At 39.8% G+C, this 21501-nt stretch overlaps 4 protein-coding genes across 5 annotated transcripts; 2 read left to right on the top strand and 2 right to left on the bottom strand.

The window, feature by feature from the left end:
- The first annotated feature begins 393 nt into the window (after positions 1–393).
- thoc7 (THO complex 7) lies at positions 394–2539 on the top strand. The gene is made up of 8 exons (XM_022744801.1): positions 394–434; positions 695–815; positions 937–1064; positions 1290–1376; positions 1813–1870; positions 1970–2036; positions 2143–2212; positions 2366–2539. The coding sequence occupies exons 1-8, from the start codon at positions 416–418 to the stop codon at positions 2425–2427; spliced, it is 612 nt and encodes a 203-aa protein (XP_022600522.1). The 5' UTR covers positions 394–415; the 3' UTR covers positions 2428–2539.
- Positions 2540–2636: 97 nt separating this feature from the next.
- LOC111221443 (interferon-induced GTP-binding protein Mx) lies at positions 2637–16059 on the bottom strand. Of its 2 annotated transcripts, XM_022744797.1 has the most exons (13): positions 15981–16059; positions 7622–7781; positions 6077–6214; positions 5806–5960; positions 5365–5503; positions 5054–5252; positions 4879–4957; positions 4650–4772; positions 4363–4504; positions 4130–4288; positions 3957–4033; positions 3636–3872; positions 2637–3502 (listed from the first exon to the last, which is right to left on the bottom strand). In XM_022744797.1, the coding sequence occupies exons 1-13, from the start codon at positions 16005–16007 to the stop codon at positions 3278–3280; spliced, it is 1860 nt and encodes a 619-aa protein (XP_022600518.1). In that variant the 5' UTR covers positions 16008–16059; the 3' UTR covers positions 2637–3277. The 2 variants fall into 2 exon arrangements, with proteins under 2 accessions (XP_022600518.1, XP_022600517.1); XM_022744796.1 differs by lacking the exon at positions 15981–16059 and having other exon boundaries at positions 7622–7971.
- LOC111221444 (interferon-induced GTP-binding protein Mx-like) lies at positions 9040–16027 on the bottom strand. The gene is made up of 12 exons (XM_022744798.1): positions 15821–16027; positions 14150–14290; positions 13891–14045; positions 11744–11882; positions 11421–11619; positions 11248–11326; positions 11041–11163; positions 10737–10878; positions 10414–10572; positions 10213–10289; positions 9873–10127; positions 9040–9649 (listed from the first exon to the last, which is right to left on the bottom strand). The coding sequence occupies exons 1-12, from the start codon at positions 16005–16007 to the stop codon at positions 9389–9391; spliced, it is 1917 nt and encodes a 638-aa protein (XP_022600519.1). The 5' UTR covers positions 16008–16027; the 3' UTR covers positions 9040–9388.
- A 1770-nt stretch (positions 16060–17829) lies between the features above and the next one.
- Positions 17830–20855, top strand: LOC111221445 (gastrula zinc finger protein XlCGF48.2-like). Its single transcript, XM_022744799.1, has 3 exons — positions 17830–18126; positions 18418–18771; positions 18897–20855. The coding sequence occupies exons 1-3, from the start codon at positions 17943–17945 to the stop codon at positions 19766–19768; spliced, it is 1410 nt and encodes a 469-aa protein (XP_022600520.1). The 5' UTR covers positions 17830–17942; the 3' UTR covers positions 19769–20855.
- The last annotated feature ends 646 nt before the right edge of the window (positions 20856–21501 follow it).

The raw sequence follows: 21501 nt of genomic DNA on the forward strand, positions 1-21501 counted from the left end.
AACTTCATGACTTCAACTTTAAATATTCTGAGACTGCTGTTACCATGTCATCAGTGGTTCTAATAAGTAATGATGATGATAACCAATAATGACTTTGAATTGTACATTCGGCCCCTTTGAGATGTTAAAAAAGACCAGAAATTTCATTATTGCATGTCGCAGATGCTTTTGATGAGTGCCTATATTAAATGATTCCGTCTATTCCTTGTATGAAATATATGAAATAATGTATGTTTCTTGTCTTATGTCTTTTATTGCGTAATTCATTCAGTTGTATTTGTATTACCCAAGTTTAACTGTAAATTCTTCCTTGAATAAAGCTTAAAAAAGAAAAAAACTTTGGCCAATCACCACCGAGCTACTTGCTTTGTTCACTTCCTGTTGTTCAATAAAGTTTATTTGACTGGATACAGACATGGGAGCTGTTACGGATGGTAGGCTACAGTTTAATTCATCGATTTCAACTCTCTATTGAAAGCTACGACAAAAAAATGTGTGCCGGAGTTTTTAAAGTATCCCTGTGTACACATTTATGCTGGCAAAATCAAACCCATTTTACACAAAGAAGTAGTACCATGCGTTCAAAACAGCTAATACAATAACAGCAACCATGTTAGCTAGCTAACAGTTAGCTTTTTAATTTATCTGCTGTGTCTGAAGGGCTGCTTCATTTTGTCTTTCGGTCTTATCCTAGATGAAGTTATTCGTAAACGTCTTCTTATCGACGGGGACGGAGCTGGCGATGACCGCCGAATCAATGTGCTGCTAAAGAGTTTCACTAAATGGTGCAACGCGCCTGGAACCCCAGAGGAAGGGTAAGTGGGCTCTACAGACCTCGGGACCTTAGTCTTCGACTTTGTCGCCAAAGATTTCTATAAAGTTGTGTTGAAGAACTGGTTCCCTTTAAGTCACCCCCCATCCTGTAATTCTGTTCAGCTTTACGCAGTATCAGAGGATGTTGAGCACACTGGCCCAGTGCGAGTTCTCCATGGGGAAGACGTTGATGGTTTATGACATGAATCTTCGGGAAATGGAGAATTATGAGAAAATTTACACTAACATAGGTAGGTAATGGAGATTTTCTAACACTGACCGGGATTTTTGTCAGAACCCCAACCCCCTTTTGTATATAAGCTGTTGACAACTCATTGTCAGAACATTAATGCATGTAACCTAAATGGTCACGCTCTTGCATTTCATACTTTCTATGTAGTAACGAGAAGAGCTGTGTGTTTGTTTCAAATGTGTTACAAAAATACTTCATTACCAACTTTCTGTCCACACCACAGAACAAAACATCACGTCAGCACATGAGAAGATAGCAGAATGCAAAAAGGAAATTCAGAGAGCAAAGAGAATCCGAAAAAATCGCCAAGGTAAGAACATTTTTAGGACTCTAGAGTGGTTTGGTCAATTATTGTAAGATTTGCTTCTATACTTACGATCTTATTGGACCCCACAATATGGAGGTAATATTACAGTTTAATATTAGAAAACAAAAGGAGGATAGTTAAACATTGGTTTGAATTACATTTTGTATACTTAATTTTTATTGTAATTTATGAAACAAAGCTCACAATTAGTCATTTGCAATTGGCAGTAATAGCAGTTATGGGTTAAGAACAAGTTTCTGGTATTTCAAAATGGAATTGGAGAAATTGTATTCAGGCCATATATTTGTGAGTTATCAAAAAGTAAAAATTGCAAAGCAGCTTCTATTTAACTTTTTTTTCACACACAAGTCATCTCTCATTTTAGAGAACTTAGCGGCAATGTGGGTTGTCAAAATTATCTTCCTTTCTTTCTTTTCAGAGTATGACGCTTTAGCTAAGGTTATTCAGCAACACCCAGACCGGCATGAAACACTCAAGTAAGTCAGCCCATGTCATCTGTTTCAAATATGTATGAAGTAGTTTTGCCTTGCATGATAATAAGATTATGTGCTTAATTTTACTTTGATAATTTACAGACAGTTGGAGGCACTTGACAAAGAACTCCAGCAACTGTCTCACATCAAAGAGAATGTGGATGCAAAGGTAAAACCAAATACATTTATCCTCTCTTCTATTCTAACCCACACTGTCTTCAGTCATTAGTAGTATTTTATTTTGATTGTTTCAAACTCCTTTTTGTCCCACTCAGTTGGAGTTGAGGAAGAAGCAGTTCCATGTGCTCCTCAGTACCATTCAGGAACTACAGCAGACCCTTGAGAGTGAGTAAACTAGGACCTTTTTTGGTTACCATGTTTGCATTGTTTGTGCTTTTTGATATCTCTGTCAGTTTCATTATTCTCAGTAACTGTTGCGCTGTACAGCAAACCAGGAAATGTAGCATCTGCCTTGCTAATCATTTTCATCTTTAATAGATGACGAAAAATCAGACAATGACGACAACAATCAGGAGAGCCCTGCAGAGAATGGTGAATGAAAACATAGAGATCCTGACTAGAAGAAATTAAATTGACCGCTTTTAAATGATTTGTTTTTGTCTAAGAATGCTTTTTGTATGTATTTTTGAATAAAGTTGGCTTGTTCCTGTCCGTCTTGTTCAGTTTATTTATCGAAATGGTGAATATTTAGATGTATATCTTTACACATTTTTTACCTCACTGTTTTATTTAGAGTAATTAACAATGGTTTCCAGGCTGACAGTGATTTAATGATGTATTGTAAGTTCAACAAAGATATAGGACATCAGACTGATACAATACAGGGACACAAATTATTGGTAAAGAGAAATGCATTGATGCATTGGTTATCAGAAAAAGTATATGTTTTATCAAACTACTATTGGTTGATAGTTACTGGGCAGGAAGTCGGACCTAAATCAACTTTGTATTCATATCTGATGCAGACCCTTCATTGCTGAAGTTGGAAGACCACATTTACTTATTGATGACATGGAGTAAGAGAGGTTATGGATTTGAACTTGCTCAGAATATCTGTAATAGGTTGCTATAATTATTACAGGATTACATAAAACTACAGAGTCTTGCCATCAAGATGGGACTTCATTATTACGTTTTCTTTTGTATAACCACAAGGGGGAGCTAAGATACACTATTGTATGTGTGTAGTCATGAGTAAGTTTGAAGTCTACATCCATCAGGAGTCCAAAGGTAGAAGATAGTAAAAATGTATATCTATTCTATTTATAGAAACTGGCCTCAGCCTGTCTTACATGAAGGTCAATTTAGTATACATTATACAACCACAATTGTACTGTAGTTGACAAATGAAAGCAGTACAGCAGAACCACGCTTTTAGGTCTTGGCCTCCTAGAACTCTACCAGATATGCGCGGGCCTTTGTGAGACGTTTGAGGCGATTCTGCAAGGCAGCCCTTTTGTTGCCAATGTCCAGGTCCTCCTTCAGCAAGAACTCCACATTCTCCTTATCCTGAAGCATCTGCAGCATCTCCCTCTGCAGCTGGACGGCAGACTCCTGCAACATCTGGTAGCGGATCACCAGCGGGATCTGGTCAGCCAGACGCTGGCTGGCAATCTGAAGGAGGAGAGAGAAAAAAGTTTTACAGAAACGAGCAGTTATTGAAAAAAACAAAAAAAAAACAACCCTCTGTCTAAACTTTGCTGTCATTGTTTTTGTTCATGAATCTTTGCACTAAATTAAAACTTACAGTGTAATATGATTTAAGGTGCAACATCAGCTCCTGAAGTGTTGCATGATTATCCATGCTGTACACAATACTCCTTTCATCGTCCGATTGCTCCTCATTCTCCTCTTTCTTTCTGTCACTCAAACTGCTGCTGTAGGTTCTGTCCTGGGAGTAAACGATCATCTCCATCTTGAACTGAGTTCTCAGTGTGGTTTCAGCAGTGGACTCTTTTTCTTGCTTTATTACTTCGATCTTAGCCTGGAAAATTAGATTTTGGTCAGTCTGAACATATTGACTGCATCAATCAAATATTAGAATGTCAACATCAAACTTATAGAAGACCTTCGCTGTTTTCATGAGGTTAGGAAATCCCGTGAAGCTACTGAGGGCAAGCTGAATGAACACTTTCCTAACAGCATCTGGAGGAAATGGAAATGCAACAAAATGCAGCATCTGGATTTACACTGGGCCTTTCAGAAAATCACAGTAAATCTGTCATATATTCAATCATCTACCTGCAATATCCTTGAGTTTCTTGACGGCTGGTTCTTCCAGCTGTTTGATCTGCTCCTTGACCATGACCTCAAAGGTCTTGTAGTTGATGAAGCCCGGCAGTTCTCTTCCACGGTACCTGTCTTCATAGTCCTCCACCTCTCTCTCAATTCTGTTGTTGACTGTGACACACAAACATGTATTTCAGAGTCCTGCTGATGGACAGCTGTACATCAGACCAAAATGAAAGACTCACAGTTTTCTCCTGAGCGGTCAAGGTGGTTGATCCACTTCCCAAACTCTCTTCTGAGCGTAGAAAAGACATTGAGTTTGTCTCCACACTTGAGTTCCTCTCCTGTAGACAGACTGATGGCATCCTGAGTGAATGCTGTCACTTTCTGGAACACACATGTGAGAGCAGAAACAGCTGTTTACAAGTGGTTTATTGTTTATCTAACAAACATTTAAAGATGAACAAATTCATATTGGTGGTGAGCATTTGTCTTTGTTGCCAGGTAAAAACTATGTGGTGAAGGAGCTCACATCAATGAGAAAGATGAGTCTCTCAGCTGCATCAGACGGGGGCCCAGTGCCATATCTCTCCAGCTCTGCCTGAGTCTGTGCGAGTTTCTCCTCAATCTGCTCTTCCAGTCGAGGCAGAGATTTCTGAAAGACACACAGCAGGAGTCAAACCTTTGATACCTAAGTTGACTGATCATATTTTTTTATGATAAATTGTTAAGGTGAAGCAATAATTTAAAAAAGAACTCACCTCAATGTGATGCACCAGCTCAAGCGTCAGTTTCTCAGCCAGTTTAGGAACAGTGGCCTGGCCGTCATTGTAGAGAGTGCTACGGCAAGAATAAAGAGCATCTGAGTACGTGCTACACAAGCTGTCAAACACTTTACCACATATTTTGTACAATTACCCAAAAGAATGAACTTACTGGAAATACACATGATCTGCAAAGAAGGCTTTCTCTCTTTCCATTGCTTCAGTCAGAGACACCTTCTCTGTGATCTCCTTCTGACCCCTGCACTTCACAATCATGTAGCCCTTCTTCAGGTGAATGACCTCATTATGGACAATGTCAACCACTGTCTCTTCTGTGCCTTTGTCCACCAGATCAGGCTTGGTCAAGATACCTGAGAGAGAGAGAAAGAGAGACAGTGAGAGTGAGAGAGAAAGAGGGAAGCACTCATAACAACAGCAAGCTAAGAGCTGGTTGGACCTCTTTCTAAAATTAAATCTATTTACCCAAAGTCCTCTCTCCATCAGGATCCACCCGCTGTGCCATCTGCAAAGCCTCTGTGGTTGCTATGTCCACGTTGCATGGAACAACCACCAGACTGATGGTCTCTTGTTTTGTGATGAACTTCTGGATCAGTCTCTTTATCTGAAAGGATTAAGAGAAACATATTGTGTATCATGCTATGAGTTGTACAACTATCAAATCACCATTGTCCTTAAGTCTGTTAAAATCACATAATGAATGAAGGTCAATATGAGAAGTAATGTGATGTTGTGTAGGGATGGGAAACAAGGGCCAAGGTTTTTGTAGATTTCTATCCTGGTTAATCTGGATAATCCGCAGTCAACTCCACTGTCTACACTTTTCCTTGGAACAACTTTCTATCAGAGAATTTGTCCCTATGAAAAGTGTCACCTGCTTGTTTTGGTGACATTGAAGCAGCATACCTGATCACCAATGTTCTCTGGTTGTCCCTTTACAGCCACCCTGGCGATGCCGGGAAGGTCAATGAGTGTCAGGTCTGGAACATCAGGAGAGGCGATCTCCAGACTGATCAGGTCATCACTGATCCCCACACCGACCCCAGCCATTTCATCCTGAGCTGGAGAGGGAGAATGTGATACAGTATATGAAGGTAAAGGTGAAACCTTGAACCTTCATTTGCTCCTCCAGTGCTTGGCTTTTGTTGGTGACAGTTAAGAACACTGTATACTGTACCTTCTCGAATCTTTTTCTCCACATCTGCAGGGTCATCTATCTCTTCCTCTTGCTCCTGGTAGCTTATCTTTCCGTACCACTCCTCTCCTTCTTTCTTTCTCTTCATCTTCAGTTCAAGAGGACATCTTGTCACAATGCCTGAATTAATGATGAGTGAATGACGAGAGAGGCGGACAATTTCAAAGTGAAATCCTCTGTGGCTGGTGAAATTATTAAAAGTAGCAGGTTATCTCAGAAAACATAGTAATTGTCTTGATAAAAGTGGGATCAATATTAAATCTTAGCAATATAATATTAGGCAAGACAAGTCTAACACCAATATGCCAATATGTTTCCAATATATGTGTGGCTCTATACTGCATGTCCCCCTTCTAAATGTCTGAGGTATAGAGCCTGATATTTTGCACAAAGCCATTACTAACCATCACAGCACTACACTGGACTTGGTAAAGTTATGCTTATTGTCTCTTTGAGGCCTTCCTGTTTCTTGGAAGGTTTTGTTGTAGTGTGAAAGTTGTCATGGTGACCTCGTGGTGGCGCTGAGAGCTCAAGGCACTGCAACTTAAGAAAACACATGCACAGATATAAACCCGCTGCTAATTCAGAAAACATCTTCATCAATTTGACAACACAAACGCGCTGCAAAAACTCGCAACACGTGCAAATACACAAACGCTCTGTAAATTCAGTCCTACAACACAACGGAAGTGTTTCCAGGGGACACTAAAAAGTGTTGAACCTGGCTTTGATTTGTTGTTCAATGACCAATTGTTACTTTTTTACGTTGAAAGCACTCTTTCTATCGGAATCAAGGCAAAAAATAACTTAAAAAGAAAAAAGTAATGAACCCGGCTGTGATGCACTTGTTATCCAGTGCTTTTATCTTCAAAAGTCACAATTGGGCATTGAACAACAAATCCCAGCCAGGTTCAACACTTTTTAGTGTCCCCTGGAAACACTTCCATTGTATTGTAGTTTTGTTTGTTTTTTTAATTTACAGCGGGTTTGTGTATTTGCCATAGACTGTACATAAAAAGGTATTTGCATGTGTTGTCCAATTGATGAAGCTGTTTACTGAATCTGCAGCGTGTTTATGTATTTGCATTTGTTCTCTTAAGGTGCAGTTCGTTGAGCTCTCAGGATCACCGATCATCTACACAGGAACAACCTGTTTAACCGGTTATACAGGTTTTTTAGATTCCATCCATATGGAAGATAACATAAAACTCAGAAGATTTGTTTTTCCATTTATCTTTAGCAATCGCGTCAGTAGTCTTGTATGTTGTTTCACAGTTAGGGAGGGGCCTTAAATCCAAGCAGATGGGAATTAGCTAAATTTGATCAGAAAATTAAATAATTTTTTTAATTAATTAATTTTGTTGGAAGAATAGCCTGTAACAACATATGCCCACGAAACTATGTGATTATGCGTACAGCGCAAAAATAATTTCGGGTTACAAAATTTAAACAAATTAAAACACAATTCATTCTGTGCCACTGGCAGAAAAGCAAATACTTGTGTTGTTTTCAGTGAATATAACCTACCACTTCCTCTCGGCAGAGCCACCCCTGACAGCGCCTCCAACACAGAGCTCTTCCCGGAACTTTGGTCTCCTATTACGGCGATAGCAGGTAGAGCCAAGTCCCTCTCTACGCCCAGAGAGCGCAGAGAGTCGATGAGGTCAATGCAGGGACGAACCTTCTCCTCATACTGTTGGTTCAGAGTGTTCATGGTGAAGACTTCTTCTCTCCTGTTAAGAAAAAGTGTTTAAAACAAGAATAAAGTCTTCTGAGATGAAGTTCTGTCCGTGACTAGGCTGTTATTTCAGCTGGTCGCATCTAACCCTGAGGATGAATGATGCCGGTATTTCAATGATGGAGCAGCATGCGGTCGCTTGGAGAAATTGAAACTTAGGTTGTGATGGTTTAGGTTTCGTTTCTTTAGCTTTCCTGGCTCTTGCTGCTGTTAATGTGAAACAAAACAATCAGGTGTGATGAAAGTGATGAACCTGGCTGGGATTTGTTGTTCAATGCCCAATTGTGACTTTTGAAGATAAAAGCACTGAATAACAAGTGCGTCACAGCCGGGTTCATCACTTTTTTCTTTTTAAGTAAATTTTTGCCTCGATTCCGATAGAAACAAGTCATTGTATTATTGTTGTCCATACCAAATAGATTGACACATACATATACACATGCACACTGTTGGATTTATTTGTCCTGTTGTCTTTATGCTGATTGTGTTTGTTTGGATGTTTTTCCCTCAATTTAAAAACCTGACCAGGGATGGGGGCTGCAAACTAGCTTCAACTAGAACATACATGTCAAACTCAAAGATGTGGCCCGCGAGATAATACCTTGTGTTCATCAGAAGTGCCCCGCCAGTATACAGCATTCACACACACATCTACAAATCCCAGATCCCATTGCAATAGCTGGTGCATTGCCACATCAATTAAGGCGTGGTAGCTCAAGAAATCCCCCCCCCCCTTCATCCCTTCATCCCTTCATCCCTTCATTGACATACTCATGATCCCACGCTCATCCAGTCACTTTGAGTCAGATTTAAGCTAGACCCCAAAAGAAATGGCCAAACGAAAGGTAAATTCTGAAAACAGAGGCTTTCAAGACAGGTGGGAGGCAGAGTATCTGTTCACTAACATTAAAGGTTAACCGGACTAGGCTCCAGAAGGTAGAAGAGTTAAAAAGAAGTCTGGTGTCACAGCAGACCTTGTTCACATAATACATCTTGTCCTAATACATGAAAAACATGGTCAATCTAAGTCTGTTTTTCAATAAATATTGACCCTGTCTGGCTCTTGACACAGTTCTTAATTTTGGCCCCCTCTGATTGAGTTTGACACCCCTGAACAAGTACATCTATTTAACTTTCATCTGTTGCACTACTTATCTGTATGCAACAATGTCTGTATGGTCCCATTTGATGAACAAATAAATAAATGTCAACCACCATAAGCTCATGTTTATTAGCTAAGTTGCTTTCACACCAACCACACAACAAGAAATAATGGAACCCCCCACCTCCCCTTTAAAACCACAAAGCATTTCATGTTATAGCAAAACATTAAAAAACACACACAATATACTGTATATATGGCATGTCATTCTGAAAGTGTGGAATTATTTATGAAACATGACCATGATGATAAAAATAGACTGAAAATGTAATTATATAATATGTATATATAATATGTCAAAAACATAAATATTTCCAAAGAAAAGAAATAAAGAAATGTAATAGATCATAATTATAACAACTTTGCAACCTCCCCTCTGTTTTTAAGGGTTGCCCTACGGTTGTGTTGTGCTGAAGTTATATATGTTCATACTGAACTCAGTCAACAAAATGCGTGCCTTTGTCAGGCGCTCGAGGCGCTTCTTGAGGTTTTTTCTCTGGGTTTTAATGCTGGAGTCCTCTTGAAGCAGGGACTCGGTTTTCTTCTTGTCCTGAAGCATCTGCAGCATCTCCCTCTGCAGCTGGACTGCTGACTCCTGCAGCAGCTGGTAGCGGATCACCAGTGGGATCTGGTCAGCCAGACGCTGGCCCGCAATCTGTGGTTTGGAGGGGAGAACGACAGTGCTCTTGATTTTGGTGTTTTTGGGTAGCACTTCAACATAACAACTGTTCTTCATGAATTCATTGTCACTTTATGCTGTTCAAGATCATTGTCACTGTTCATGTACAACAATAAAATAACTGCTTTTATATGTTTGTGTCTGTATTAAATGCTGCGCACCTCAAAAATAAAATGTGCAGCCTGTAAATGACACTTACTTGGTAATAGGATTTAAGGTGTTTCGTCATCTCTTTCAGTGTGGCCCCACTCTGACTAATGCTCATAGGGCTTTTCTTCGCTGTTGTTCCATTTATGAACGACACAACATTCTGTTCCTCTTCCCTCTTCCGCTTCCCTAACTTCTTGCTGTATCTGCAGTCCTGCGTGTAAACGATCATCTCCATCTTAAACTGAGTCCTCAGCATGGCCTCTGCTGCAGCTTCCTTCTCCCTCCTTATGGATTCAATCTTCATCTGAAGGACATACAAAATGTGTCAGAAAACCTCCAACAGTATGAAGTCATGCGTATGCAGTAGCAACTGATAATGAAGAGGATACCTTAGCTGTCTTGATGAGGTTAGGAAATCCAACCAAGCTGCTCTCTGCCAATCTAATGAGCTCTCTCTTCACAATTTCTTTAAAAAAAACATACAAATCAATGAGTACAATTATTGTACAATAAGTCCAACAATACAATATCTGGTAGGTATTACATATTTAAATTGCCTGCAATCATTGTAGCACCATGATAAGACATACCTGCCACTTCGTTCAGTTTCCTGACGGCTGGTTCTTCCAGCTTTTTGATCTGCTCCTTGACCATGTCCTCAAAGGTCTTGTAGTTGATGAAACCAGGCAGTTCTCTTCCACGGTACATTCGTTCATACTGAGCCACCTCTCTTTCAATATTCCAGTTGACTGCAATATGAATGTTATACATCATTTTGTATTTGAAAATGTAAAATAGGTTGCTTTTTTTTTTACAGCAAAAAGGAAAATTGGAATAAAAAAACTGTCTTACTAAACAGTTTACATATTAGGTTACAAAAGTGATGTTATGACCAAGTTGTCAATGCACTTACATGTTAGTTCAGAGGCGTTTATGGTCTCTTCCCATACTGAAAACTCTTTCCTGAGTTTGGAAAATATATTGAACCTGACTGTAGCTCTTAGTTCTTCCCCTTTGGTGAGGTTGATGACATCCTGTGTAAACTCTGTCACCCTCTAAAATATAAGATAAAAGAACAGGGCAAATGATAATTAACATACATCCTAATGCAAGGACTTATTTGAGAAGCTCAAATCACTATGGATGCACTATTGGATAGGAGGAGCAGTGTTCTCTGTGTAACCCTAAGTGTAGAAAGTGCCGTCTAGTAAACTCACATCAATGAGGTAACCGAGTCTCCCAACTGCATCAGATGGGGGTCCACTGCCATATTTGTCCAGCTCCTCTCGGGTCTGTTTTAGTTTCTCTTCTATCTGCTCTCCCAGTCGTGGCAGAGATCTCTGCAAGTCACACAGGGAATCAGAGCATTAACATCTGAAGTGGGCAAAATAATCTGTAGTGAATCATTCAGGTAAAGTATTCACCTGGATGTGATGCACCAGCTCAAGGGTGAGGTTCTCCGCCAGTTTAGGAACAGTGGCATAACCTTCATTATAGAGGATCCTACAGCAAATATAAAAAGTTACTATGTACATGCTACACAACCTGCCAAACTGTAAATCATTGTTTGCATTTTCAGCAAAAAAAATGAACTTACTGGAAATGCACATGTTCAGTAAAGAAGATTCTCTCTCTTTCCATTGCTTCAGTCAGAGACACTTTCTCTTTAATCTCCTTCTGACCCCTGCACTTCACAATCATGTAGCCCTTCTTCAGGTGAATGACCTCATTATGGACAATGTCAACCACTGTCTCTTCTGTGCCTTTGTCCACCAGATCAGGCTTGGTCAAGATACCTGAGAGAGAGAGAAAGAGAGACAGTGAGAGAGAGAGAGAGACAGAGAGAGAAAGAGGGAAGCACTCATAACAACAGCAAGCTAAGAGCTGGTTGGACCTTTTTCTAAAATTAAATCTATTTACCCAAAGTCCTCTCTCCATCAGGATCCACCCGCTGTGCCATCTGCAAAGCCTCTGTGGTTGCTATGTCCACGTTGCATGGAACAACCACCAGACTGATGGTCTCTTGTTTTGTGATGAACTTCTGGATTAGTCTCTTTATCTGAAAGTATCAATTCATATAACATCAAGCATAAAGTTATAAACTACCAAAATCAAATAATGAACGTGTATTAGAAAAAGACTACAAATCTAAAGCCACATGAATGATTATAATGGGCAGAGAGAGCGAGAGAGAGAGAGAATCATCATGTTTTTACGTGTTTTTCAATATCAAAGGAATCAAGTGATAATTGTCTGTACATCAGAACATGGGAACACTGCAAACAGAAAGCTAAACCAAAATTTATTACATTTAAATTTAAAACTAAAAGCTAATTCTGCATACTTTTAATGATGCCAACTTGCCAAAATGTAAACAAATACAGCAAAAAGTGATGCTCAAGGTGTAGCCCACACCCAACTTAATATATTTCTTTATTTAAACTCGAAGATCATTGAGGGTAAAGCCCTCATTACAATGATGTAAAGTAGATAAGAATACCAGTTGAAAAATGACATCAAATTAAAACAAACATATAAATACAACTAATAAATAATGTCATGAAAAGAATGAATTGAAACAGATACAAACACAAGTTAAAAGGTTAGAGATTAAGAATCTAAAATGACCAAGAAGTACTAACAAATTAATTTTTAAGTGTAGTCTTGTAGTGAGTTACAGGTGGATGGTGCGAAAAAAGCCAAAAGCAGTTCTTCCAAGCTCAGTATGGACTCAAGGGACATGGAGGGTAAGCCAGTCATTAGTCCTGGTGTAATGTGGTCCAGCTGACCAAACTAATGTGGAAGTAATATATGATGGCAGTTTGTCCAAGAAGGGCTTTGTAAATAAACAAATACTGTTGTAGTAAATTTTCACTAAAATATACTATGCACTATAAATATACTGAATGTTAAACTTATATAATGCATTGGAATAGCTACACTCACAACTGAGGTTAGATTTGTATGTGAACCAGCCTTTACTGAAGTAAGACTGTTACAGAACGGATCCTGGAGGGAATAAAATAAAATAAAAAAAAAGGTCTGAATGCCCTGGGAGCAATGGTGTTGGAGTAGCAGCCGTAGCGAGGCCCACATTGAGAATAGACGAGGGCCTTAGGTTTAGGGTGGTGGAGGGGCTCTTGGATGCCTGGTCATACTACACGCCTTGCCACAGGAGTCTTAGGACAGGTGGACAAGGGGCTTCAGGACACCTCATCCTACTACGCTACCCTGGCAGATCTGGTTTGGGGAATTCCACACAGGGCTGGACACCATTGCTCCCAAAGTGGTGATAGGTTCACTTTAGAAAATAGGTGGAGAACCCACCTAGGAAAGGATTATATATGATTGTGCACAGGCTCTCTGTCTTCAGTTTGGATCCGGATCTGATCTCGCTTTTATTCTCGTGAAAGAATAAATTCTATTGCATTGGACTCTGATCATCTCCAGTGACTTTTTTTGTTGTTGTTGTAGTTTTGTAGAAAGTTAAGTGTTGGTGAAGAGGTCTAGACTTAGTCTGGACCTGAAGAGTGGTCGACAGCATCAAGGGGTTTTAGAGTTGCAGCTGAAGCATGTCTGTACAAGATGTCACCATAATCTAAAACTGACTTTTTTTCTTTTTTTTTTTAAAGATAAAATGACTCCATGGTAATGTAATACTTCCTGTCTAAGCCTCAAAATTATGAGGGCTGTAATTCCAAAACTCAAAGCATGTTTATGTGCCAAATCGACATTGAAAACCCCTGGTTTAACCGAACTGCAGCAGTTGAGGAAAGGTCAGGGCCTGTGTGTGGTTTGTTATTTCAGCTGCATGAACAACCACAGCAAATTTTCTGAGGTATCCTGCTATGAACTGACGCGTTAAACGAGTGGAAACTGGACTTGTGTATGGTTCTAAAGTGGTCCCTGAACACAGATGCCAGAGTCGGCTCTTTTTCCTCAGTAAGCTCAGGTCCTTTGAAGTCCGCACATGTTTTATCAGTCGGTCAGTTTTATCTATCTATCACTCTCTCTCTGTCCCTATCTGAATAAAGAATAATAAAGTTCTGAGAGCTGAAGCAGCATACCTGATCACCAATGTTCTCTGGTTGGCCCTTTACAGCCACCCTGGCGATGCCGGGCAGGTCAATGAGTGTCAGGTCTGGAACATCAGGAGAGGCAATCTCCAGACTGATCAGGTCATCACTGATCCCCACACCAACCCCAGCCATTTTATCCTGAGCTGGAGAGAGAGAATGTGATACAGTACATGATGATAAGAAAGGACAGCCATGCTGATCACTGAAAAACGAATAAAACTAAACTCACGAATGCTGCATACTGTACCTTCACGAATCTTTTTCTCCACATCTGCAGGGTCGTTTATAATTTCCTCATCCTGGCCCCGGTATTTTATCTTTCCGCACCACTCCTCTCCTTTGTTTTTTCTCTTCATCTTCAGTTCGAGAGGACATCTTGTCACGATGCCTGAATTATGAAAGAGTGAATAATGAAACACAGAGGAAAATGTGAAATTCATTGTAATTGGTGACATTATTAGATCATGGATAGATGATGGGCCAAATAACAAGTGATTGATGCAGATTTTAACTGCTTACTGATATTCATGAACAATAGTTCATGTTATTTGTGTATTGTAAGCTGTGGAGGTTAATTCATTGATTGATTCTATTCCTGCTCTTTGCTCCTTAATTGATTAACCGATTGACTTTATTGTCCACCTTAGTGGAAATTTGTATATGGCCTCGCCCAATGTACAATAACATGCCATTAAAAACATGTAACATGTACAACATACAAGAGTGCGGATGAGCAGGTAGCAGCAGATAGGTTAAATAAATAAATACCAGAGAGCAAATCATATAAAATAAGGCAAGTAACAAGTGTTCCCAGGTGCAGTCATTTTGTGTTCAATGCATGTATGGCATGAAAAAAGTACCTTTAGGCCTATAATGTGAAGTGTGCTTTATAAATAAAACTTATTATTATTTTTATTATTATTATTATCATTATTATTATTATTATTAGTAGTAGTAGTAGTAGTAGTAGTAGTACTAGTAGTATAGCAGTGGATTATTCATATAGCACTATGAATTTTGAATGATCACTGTGTTAACAAAGATTGCCCTATTTTCTCTCTCCCATTTTGTGGTTACTTGACAACTCTGCTGTCTTATTTGCAGTCTTTGCCACATTTATTACAATATTTATTGTGACAATATAGTTTGCTAATTGGAACAAACCTGCCTCTATTCCTACAAAAGAGTTAAGTTTTTGATGTAGTATTTTTTTATTCAAAAGAACCATAATAACACAAATTAAAGTAAATTTAATTTACTATACTGTATATGACCGCTAGTTCTGCCCTCAGTAAGAATACAAGGTAAGACCATATTATCAGTTAGATACAAAGTTGTCCACTTTGTAATACCCTGCAAATATGGGTAAAAATTTCCCCTCTATATCATATAGTGCTCAACACTAATTTACCATAGTTTTAATTACTTTAAAGAGTACAATGTGCAGATGAAAGCAGAGAAAGCCTGAAAGTGACAACTTTGAAATTGAAATTGGGTGCATGCTTTAAAGGAACACTGTATATTGCAATGTATAGTTTATATATAAATATTGTTTACCTTTTATTATCATTTAGGTTTAAATTACTTGGATCAATTTGAGATGTTTAATTTGAATTTGAAACTACTGAAAACCCTTTCATAACAACACTACACAGCACCCACTCTGTGTGCTAAGCAACAATTAATTCCCCTTTACTTTTTGCGAGTGAGAGAGAGAGAGAGTGGGAGAGAAAGGGAGAGAGAGAGAGAGAGAGATAAGAAATTACATACATAAAGATGCTCGTCATGAAAACACTAGAAGCGGATTTTTGTACATAATAGATTTTAATTGAGTAATGTAATGTACCAAACCACTGTTGATATATATATATATATATATAATGTATATTAGCTCTTAGGTCAAAAGCAAAAGACCTACCACTTCCTCTTGGCAGAGCCACCCCTGACAGCGCCTCCAACACAGAGCTCTTCCCGGAACTTTGGTCTCCTATTACGGCGATAGCAGGTAGAGCCAAGTCCCTCTCTACGCCCAGAGAGCGCAGAGAGTCGATGAGGTCAATGCAGGGACGAACCTTCTCCTCATACTGTTGGTTCAGAGTGTTCATGGTGAAGACTTCTTGTCTCTTGTATCTCCCGTTGCTAATAAGCTGACCGTTCGCAGAGAGCGCAGTGTGTGCATAAGTTGCATAAGTACAGGACAGACATAAACAGAGAGAGGGAAATCGAAACTTAGTCTGGGTTTTGTTTCCTTGACTTTCATTTCTCTTTGACGTAATTTCAAGAATAAACCATGTGATCATGTAACAAATATTGAGTATTAATTTTGAGGTTTTATTCAACATCCAGGCCTTTACTGTCACCATATTGAAACGTATTTACAAGCCGATGGAAGACAGTGGAGCTTTATTTAGAACATGGTATATCCAAAAATGCACTATTATTGAAAAAAGGCATTTGATGCAAATACTTGATTTATATTTTATATATATATATTATATATATATATATACTATATATATATATATATATACAAACAAACACACACACACCACACACCACACACACACACACCGCAAAATCCTAGCCTGTTTTCCTCTTAAAGTGTAACAGATTGATGCATCTCCACGGATCATCTTAAAGGTTTTGGTTTCTTTTTAGGGAAACACAAACTATTGAAAACCCTTTCATAACAACACTACACAGCATCCACTCTGTGTGCTAAGCAACAATTAATTCCCCTTTACTTTTTGCGAGTAAGAGAGAGAGAGAGAGAGACTGTATACTGTGCTATACTGCTATATACGGTATAATATATACTGTATGTATGTACTGTATGAGTGGTGCGTGCGCGCGCGCGTGTGTTTATAAAGGGTTTATTTAATGCATACAGCACAACATATGCAGGTCACTGGTTTGCTGCCGGGTGAAGAAGCTGAAAAACATGAAATATGGTATAAAGCCAAGATGCTGAGTGTCAATTAATTCATTGATGAAGTTAACGTGTGGTTGATAAATGGTGATGTTCCTCTCGATGATGCTGTAAATCACCCAGTTGTCGGGCAATGGTAGCTCATATATAGCTATACCATAACCATGTAAAATGTTCAATACATTTTTTTGAAGTACCTGTGTTTGCCTTCCTGAATATAGATACAGGATTCATGGCTCTTATCAGTATTTCTAATTTGGAAGAACACATCAGATATGACTGTGTTGTCTTTTACTCTGGCAACAGAGATGATCAAAAATAAAACCACACCATTTGGATGATCTGATTGTCTTTAATGGATTCACCTCCGTGTCCACTAGAAAAAAATCTCCCAAAGGCATAATACACTCCTGTCCACATACTTTTGTCTACGTTTGCTTTGGGGCTTTTTATGGTTTGGGCTATAGCCTACGCCCTTTAGTTCAAATGAATTCAATCTTAATGCTACAGCATACACTATATTTTAGACAATGTGTATGCAACCAACTTTGTGGAAATTGAGAAAGCATTTCCTGTTTCAACAAGGCCCTATTCACAAGAAATTGTTTTTCCTAGTTTGATGTGAAAGAGCTGGGCAGGACTAAAAAATACGACAAAGATAACAATGAACTTGTGCGCACAATATGAAAAAAATATCACCCTTTGGGACTTTAGGGGCTCCGTACTAATGCAATGGTAACACGTGAAAAGCACAAATTTACTAGAGGTATCAAACAATGACTTGGGCTTTTCATTTGACATCTATTAACGTGTCTAAATATGTGGGGGAAAAAAATGTTAATGCAAGTTGATGCTTTCCTAACAGGCAAATATACAGTCTATGAGTCAAACCGCTTTTTCTACGGGTGGCCTACAAGCCAGTGCCAATATTTCCGTGAGCACCTGAAGTGAACGCAGAACGGAGGGCAGCCTCAGCCTCCTGTGTGTGATCAGCAGGATATACAACTATAAATCGGCCTTTTAAAAATCACCACTGACTGACAGCGTTCACAACAGGGAAGTCACGTCCAGAGATGTGTTAAGAAAAGGCCAAACCAGAGAGCGAACAGACATGGGCACTCTGCAGCATCTGAACGCCTTCATCTGTGAGCGGCTGACGGCGGCGGCTGTGGAGATCTTCGGGGCGGTGGAGAAAACGTTGACCGAGCACCAGGAAGAGATCGGCCGATCCAAGCAGGAGATAGATCACCTGCGATCACTGCTGCTGCGGCATGAAGTCAGATTACACAGATCAGGTTGTGTGGATGAAATGCTCTCACTCGGCGATAAACAAGGCTAAGACTCATCGTTAGTTATTTAGCGTTTGATAATCAAAGATGAGGAGTTGCAGCTTCCCTGATGAAGCTGCAGCCCACTCCGGGTTTTGTGATATTGTCAAATTGTGGGTCACAGTAACAGTTATTTTATAAGGATGTTTTATAAACAAATATGACATAAAACAATATGTACATGATTCATTTCAGATTTAAATGTGAATCTAGAGTACATTTTGATGCCCAGTCTTTTCTGTTTCTCATGTCATTCAGAGGCTCATCAGGTCTGTGATAAGGAGGCGTCTCCTGACCGGGCCCCAGGTGATAGCCCGGGTCCCCCGAACACCCTGCATGTCAAAGAGGAGCAAGTCCAGGGGGAAGATCAGCGGGGACCGTCCTGTTGGCAGCAGCGTGACAGCGTGACAGTGTCTCCTCAGCTTATGAAAAGAGAAGGTGACAAGGAGCCACACTCACACCTCTACAGAATATTAACTGTTGAACAGAGAGCAGATATCAAAGCTGAGCCTGATGCTGATGAGTTTATAACATCTGCACCAATCAGGGAGGCTGAGGTCCCCGGTGGAAGAAATCCAGAGTCTTCTGGATTTCGACAAGAAACCCTGAAAGGTGAGGAGAAGACTGGGTCAAAGTTTTTAGTTTTTGTGTTCACCCGTGTGCCACAGCAGACGCAACACTAAAAACTGTGCATTATCTGCAAAATTGAGTATATTTTCACACCTTCTTCCTTGTAGATCCACTTGAAATCACTCATCATGAGCAGGATGGGCCTGATGAGCAGCAGTACACTGAACAAGACTGGAGCCTCTGTCAGGACCATGAGGACCCCGATCCCCCTCAGATCAAAGTGGAAAAGTTTACACCATCTAGTCCTCGGGGAGAGACAGACCATGAGTATGAACTCTATCTTCAGTCAGAGAAAAGTGATTATGATGAGCCTCGTTCTTGTAGCCCGAGCCACGACCAGATTCTGAGCAACAAAACATTTCACAAAGCAGAGGAACAGAGAAGAGACGCTGATGGAGAAGGCTGCAAATTGTTCAGACGGACCAGAGCATCTCAACCCTTCTACTTCCTAAATCACTGTGAATATGGTCAGAATAGAGATGGTGTGGTGAACGGAGAATGGATTAAGGCGCTCGCACCGACAGAAACAAGAAAGAAGAGGAAAAACTCCATCTTGTGCAGCGAGGACGGAGAGAGTATTGGGGTGGAGGAAGATGTGAACAATCTCACCAGGGAGAGGAGACACACTTGTCCCATGTGTGCAAAACGTTTTAAAGAGTCGAGCCATTTGAAAGACCACGTGAGAATCCACACGGGTGAGAAGCCGTACCAGTGTAAGGAATGTGGTGTGAACTTCAGGCAGAGGGGAGCTTTGACTTTGCACATGAGAATCCACACGGGGGAACGACCGTACCAGTGCTCCGACTGTGGTCGCCGCTTCAACCGGAAAGGCGACATGGAGACGCACATGGTGACACACACAGGGGAGAGACCGCATCTTTGCATGGTGTGTGGGAAAAGCTTCAAAAGGAAGAGCAACTTAAACACACATCTAAAGATCCATGTAGAGGACAAAATGGATTACACTCCACCATTGTGACTGTTTACACACTGTGTCATGCTGCTGGAAAACATGGATTGTCAGGGACTATATTAGTATGCTGACTGCAGTATACTTTATAATACAGCTCATAATTCATTTGTCCAGGAAACAGCATAGATAAACATTTCTAAACTAGCTGAAATGGTCTTTTTTCATCTTAACAGCAAAAACAGATATAAGATTTGTTGTCATGCATTTAAAGTGATGGGGACATGTTTGGATTCACCTTGTTTTACAAATTAATTCTCACGTAGTTGACATGCAGATTATAGACTGACTTTCTATAATTCGCTTATTTCAAGTGAGGACGATGACTAGCGTCATGTTATTGCCAACAAGACTGCAAAAGGACAGTCATCACCATAGTAGCAGCAGTTACTTAACTGTATATCCATTCATATCTCATGCATCCCTCACATCTGAATATTTCAACAAAAGAGAAGATGAACAAAAGTAAAACACACAGAACTGAAAGTTGAACAAAATGGTCAAATCATGTATAAAACTGCTACAGGCCAATTTCAGGATCAGGTGATGAAGCTACATTAGTGTTTGAAGACTGAAACAGTACAGTAAACTTCCAACATGCAGTGAGGGGTGTGTGTTTATGTGTTAAGAGATATCTTAAAGCTGCACTAATGGACATGTTAAAAATGAAAAACCAGATGTGATGTGAGACTGTTGCTCACCACTGACAAGACCCTGAGGCCCAGCTGGCTCTGGGCATTTATGATTTTCCCTCAACATAAACCCTGTTATGGTGTCTGACACACATATTAAAGATTATCACAGTTCCCAAACCTGAGAGAAACATTGAGAGTAGGCAAAAAAACCCCTCCACTCCCACACTGCTCTGTATGGCTTGTTTGGAATCTGCATTTCCTCTTTGCTTCCAAGTTTAAGTCCACTATCACAGCTCCTCCTCAGGTGGAGTTGCAGTCTGAACGTTTGGTTTTATGGACTGCAGCTTTACAGTTTGGTTCACTCTCAATGCGCTCAATAAACCTTCATCAAAGCTTCAGGTTCAGTGTTCAAAGTGAAGCATTTTCAAATTGAGCTTTTAGACTCTGTTCTTGACGCAGGTGTACACAAATGACTGTGAGTATTTCCTTCATGTTATACAACAGCTTTTTATAATTCATAGCAGACAACATCTATAGAGGCAGTGGCTGTTTAAACCACTTTAAATGTCCTGCATTTCTAAATAGGCCTAAGGTTACTAAAATAAAACAGATCACTGTCTGAATGAACTCTTTGCAACTTATGACACACGAGTGAGAAAGGTATAGCTCGTAGGCTAATACTACAAAAAATATCTAGTCATCACTCACTTGTATGTTGATACATTCCTTCGTGTTAATTATAGATCAACGTCTTTTTACTGGGGAACTGTGACCCTAACTCCTCCACAACAAAGATCTAATATAGCTTCATCGCAAGGAACGTAACTGAAAAACACACATCGTCCTTTGGACATGTCCATCTCCTTTTGCTCAAGTGGCATGACACAGTCCTCAGTGTCCCGTCACTCTGGAGTGGAGTACATCACATTTGGATTCGATATGGCACATTTGGTTTGGACACAGGTTGGGTTCGTTCCACATGTACTTAATATTATTCAGCTCGTCCTGAAAACAAACATAACATGTCTACTATTATGAGCAAAATGAAACAATATACTGGATACTCACATTCATAACTGAATAAGTCATAGTCATGAGTTCTTTTAA

The sequence above is a fragment of the Seriola dumerili genome, unplaced genomic scaffold, assembly GCF_002260705.1.
Source record: "Seriola dumerili isolate Sdu_G_001 unplaced genomic scaffold, Sdu_1.0 BDQW01000088.1, whole genome shotgun sequence".
NCBI classification, from domain to species: domain Eukaryota; kingdom Metazoa; phylum Chordata; class Actinopteri; order Carangiformes; family Carangidae; genus Seriola; species Seriola dumerili.

What these genes read in the sequence shown, in the direction of transcription:
- thoc7 (XM_022744801.1), top strand. An exon ending in GACCGGCATGAAACACTCAA is followed by an intron (nt 1,871 to 1,969) that starts GTAAGTCAGCCC and finishes GATAATTTACAG; the next exon opens with ACAGTTGGAGGCACTTGACA. An exon ending in ACTACAGCAGACCCTTGAGA is followed by an intron (nt 2,213 to 2,365) that starts GTGAGTAAACTA and finishes CATCTTTAATAG; the next exon opens with ATGACGAAAAATCAGACAAT.
- LOC111221443 (XM_022744797.1), bottom strand. Translation starts at nt 16,007, where the DNA reads ATGAACACTCTGAACCAACAGTATGAG. An exon ending in AGCTGGTGCATCACATTGAG is followed by an intron (nt 4,773 to 4,878) that starts GTGAGTTCTTTT and finishes TGTGTCTTTCAG; the next exon opens with AAATCTCTGCCTCGACTGGA. An exon ending in GAAACTCAAGGATATTGCAG is followed by an intron (nt 4,034 to 4,129) that starts GTAGATGATTGA and finishes CATTTCCTCCAG; the next exon opens with ATGCTGTTAGGAAAGTGTTC.
- LOC111221444 (XM_022744798.1), bottom strand. Translation starts at nt 16,007, where the DNA reads ATGAACACTCTGAACCAACAGTATGAGGAGAAGGTTCGTCCCTGCATT. An exon ending in CAGAGAACATTGGTGATCAG is followed by an intron (nt 11,883 to 13,890) that starts GTATGCTGCTTC and finishes TGATACTTTCAG; the next exon opens with ATAAAGAGACTAATCCAGAA. An exon ending in GAAACTGAACGAAGTGGCAG is followed by an intron (nt 10,290 to 10,413) that starts GTATGTCTTATC and finishes TTTTTTTTAAAG; the next exon opens with AAATTGTGAAGAGAGAGCTC.
- LOC111221445 (XM_022744799.1), top strand. Translation starts at nt 17,943, where the DNA reads ATGGGCACTCTGCAGCATCTGAACGCCTTCATCTGTGAGCGGCTGACG. An exon ending in AGTCAGATTACACAGATCAG is followed by an intron (nt 18,127 to 18,417) that starts GTTGTGTGGATG and finishes CATGTCATTCAG; the next exon opens with AGGCTCATCAGGTCTGTGAT. An exon ending in TCGACAAGAAACCCTGAAAG is followed by an intron (nt 18,772 to 18,896) that starts GTGAGGAGAAGA and finishes TCTTCCTTGTAG; the next exon opens with ATCCACTTGAAATCACTCAT.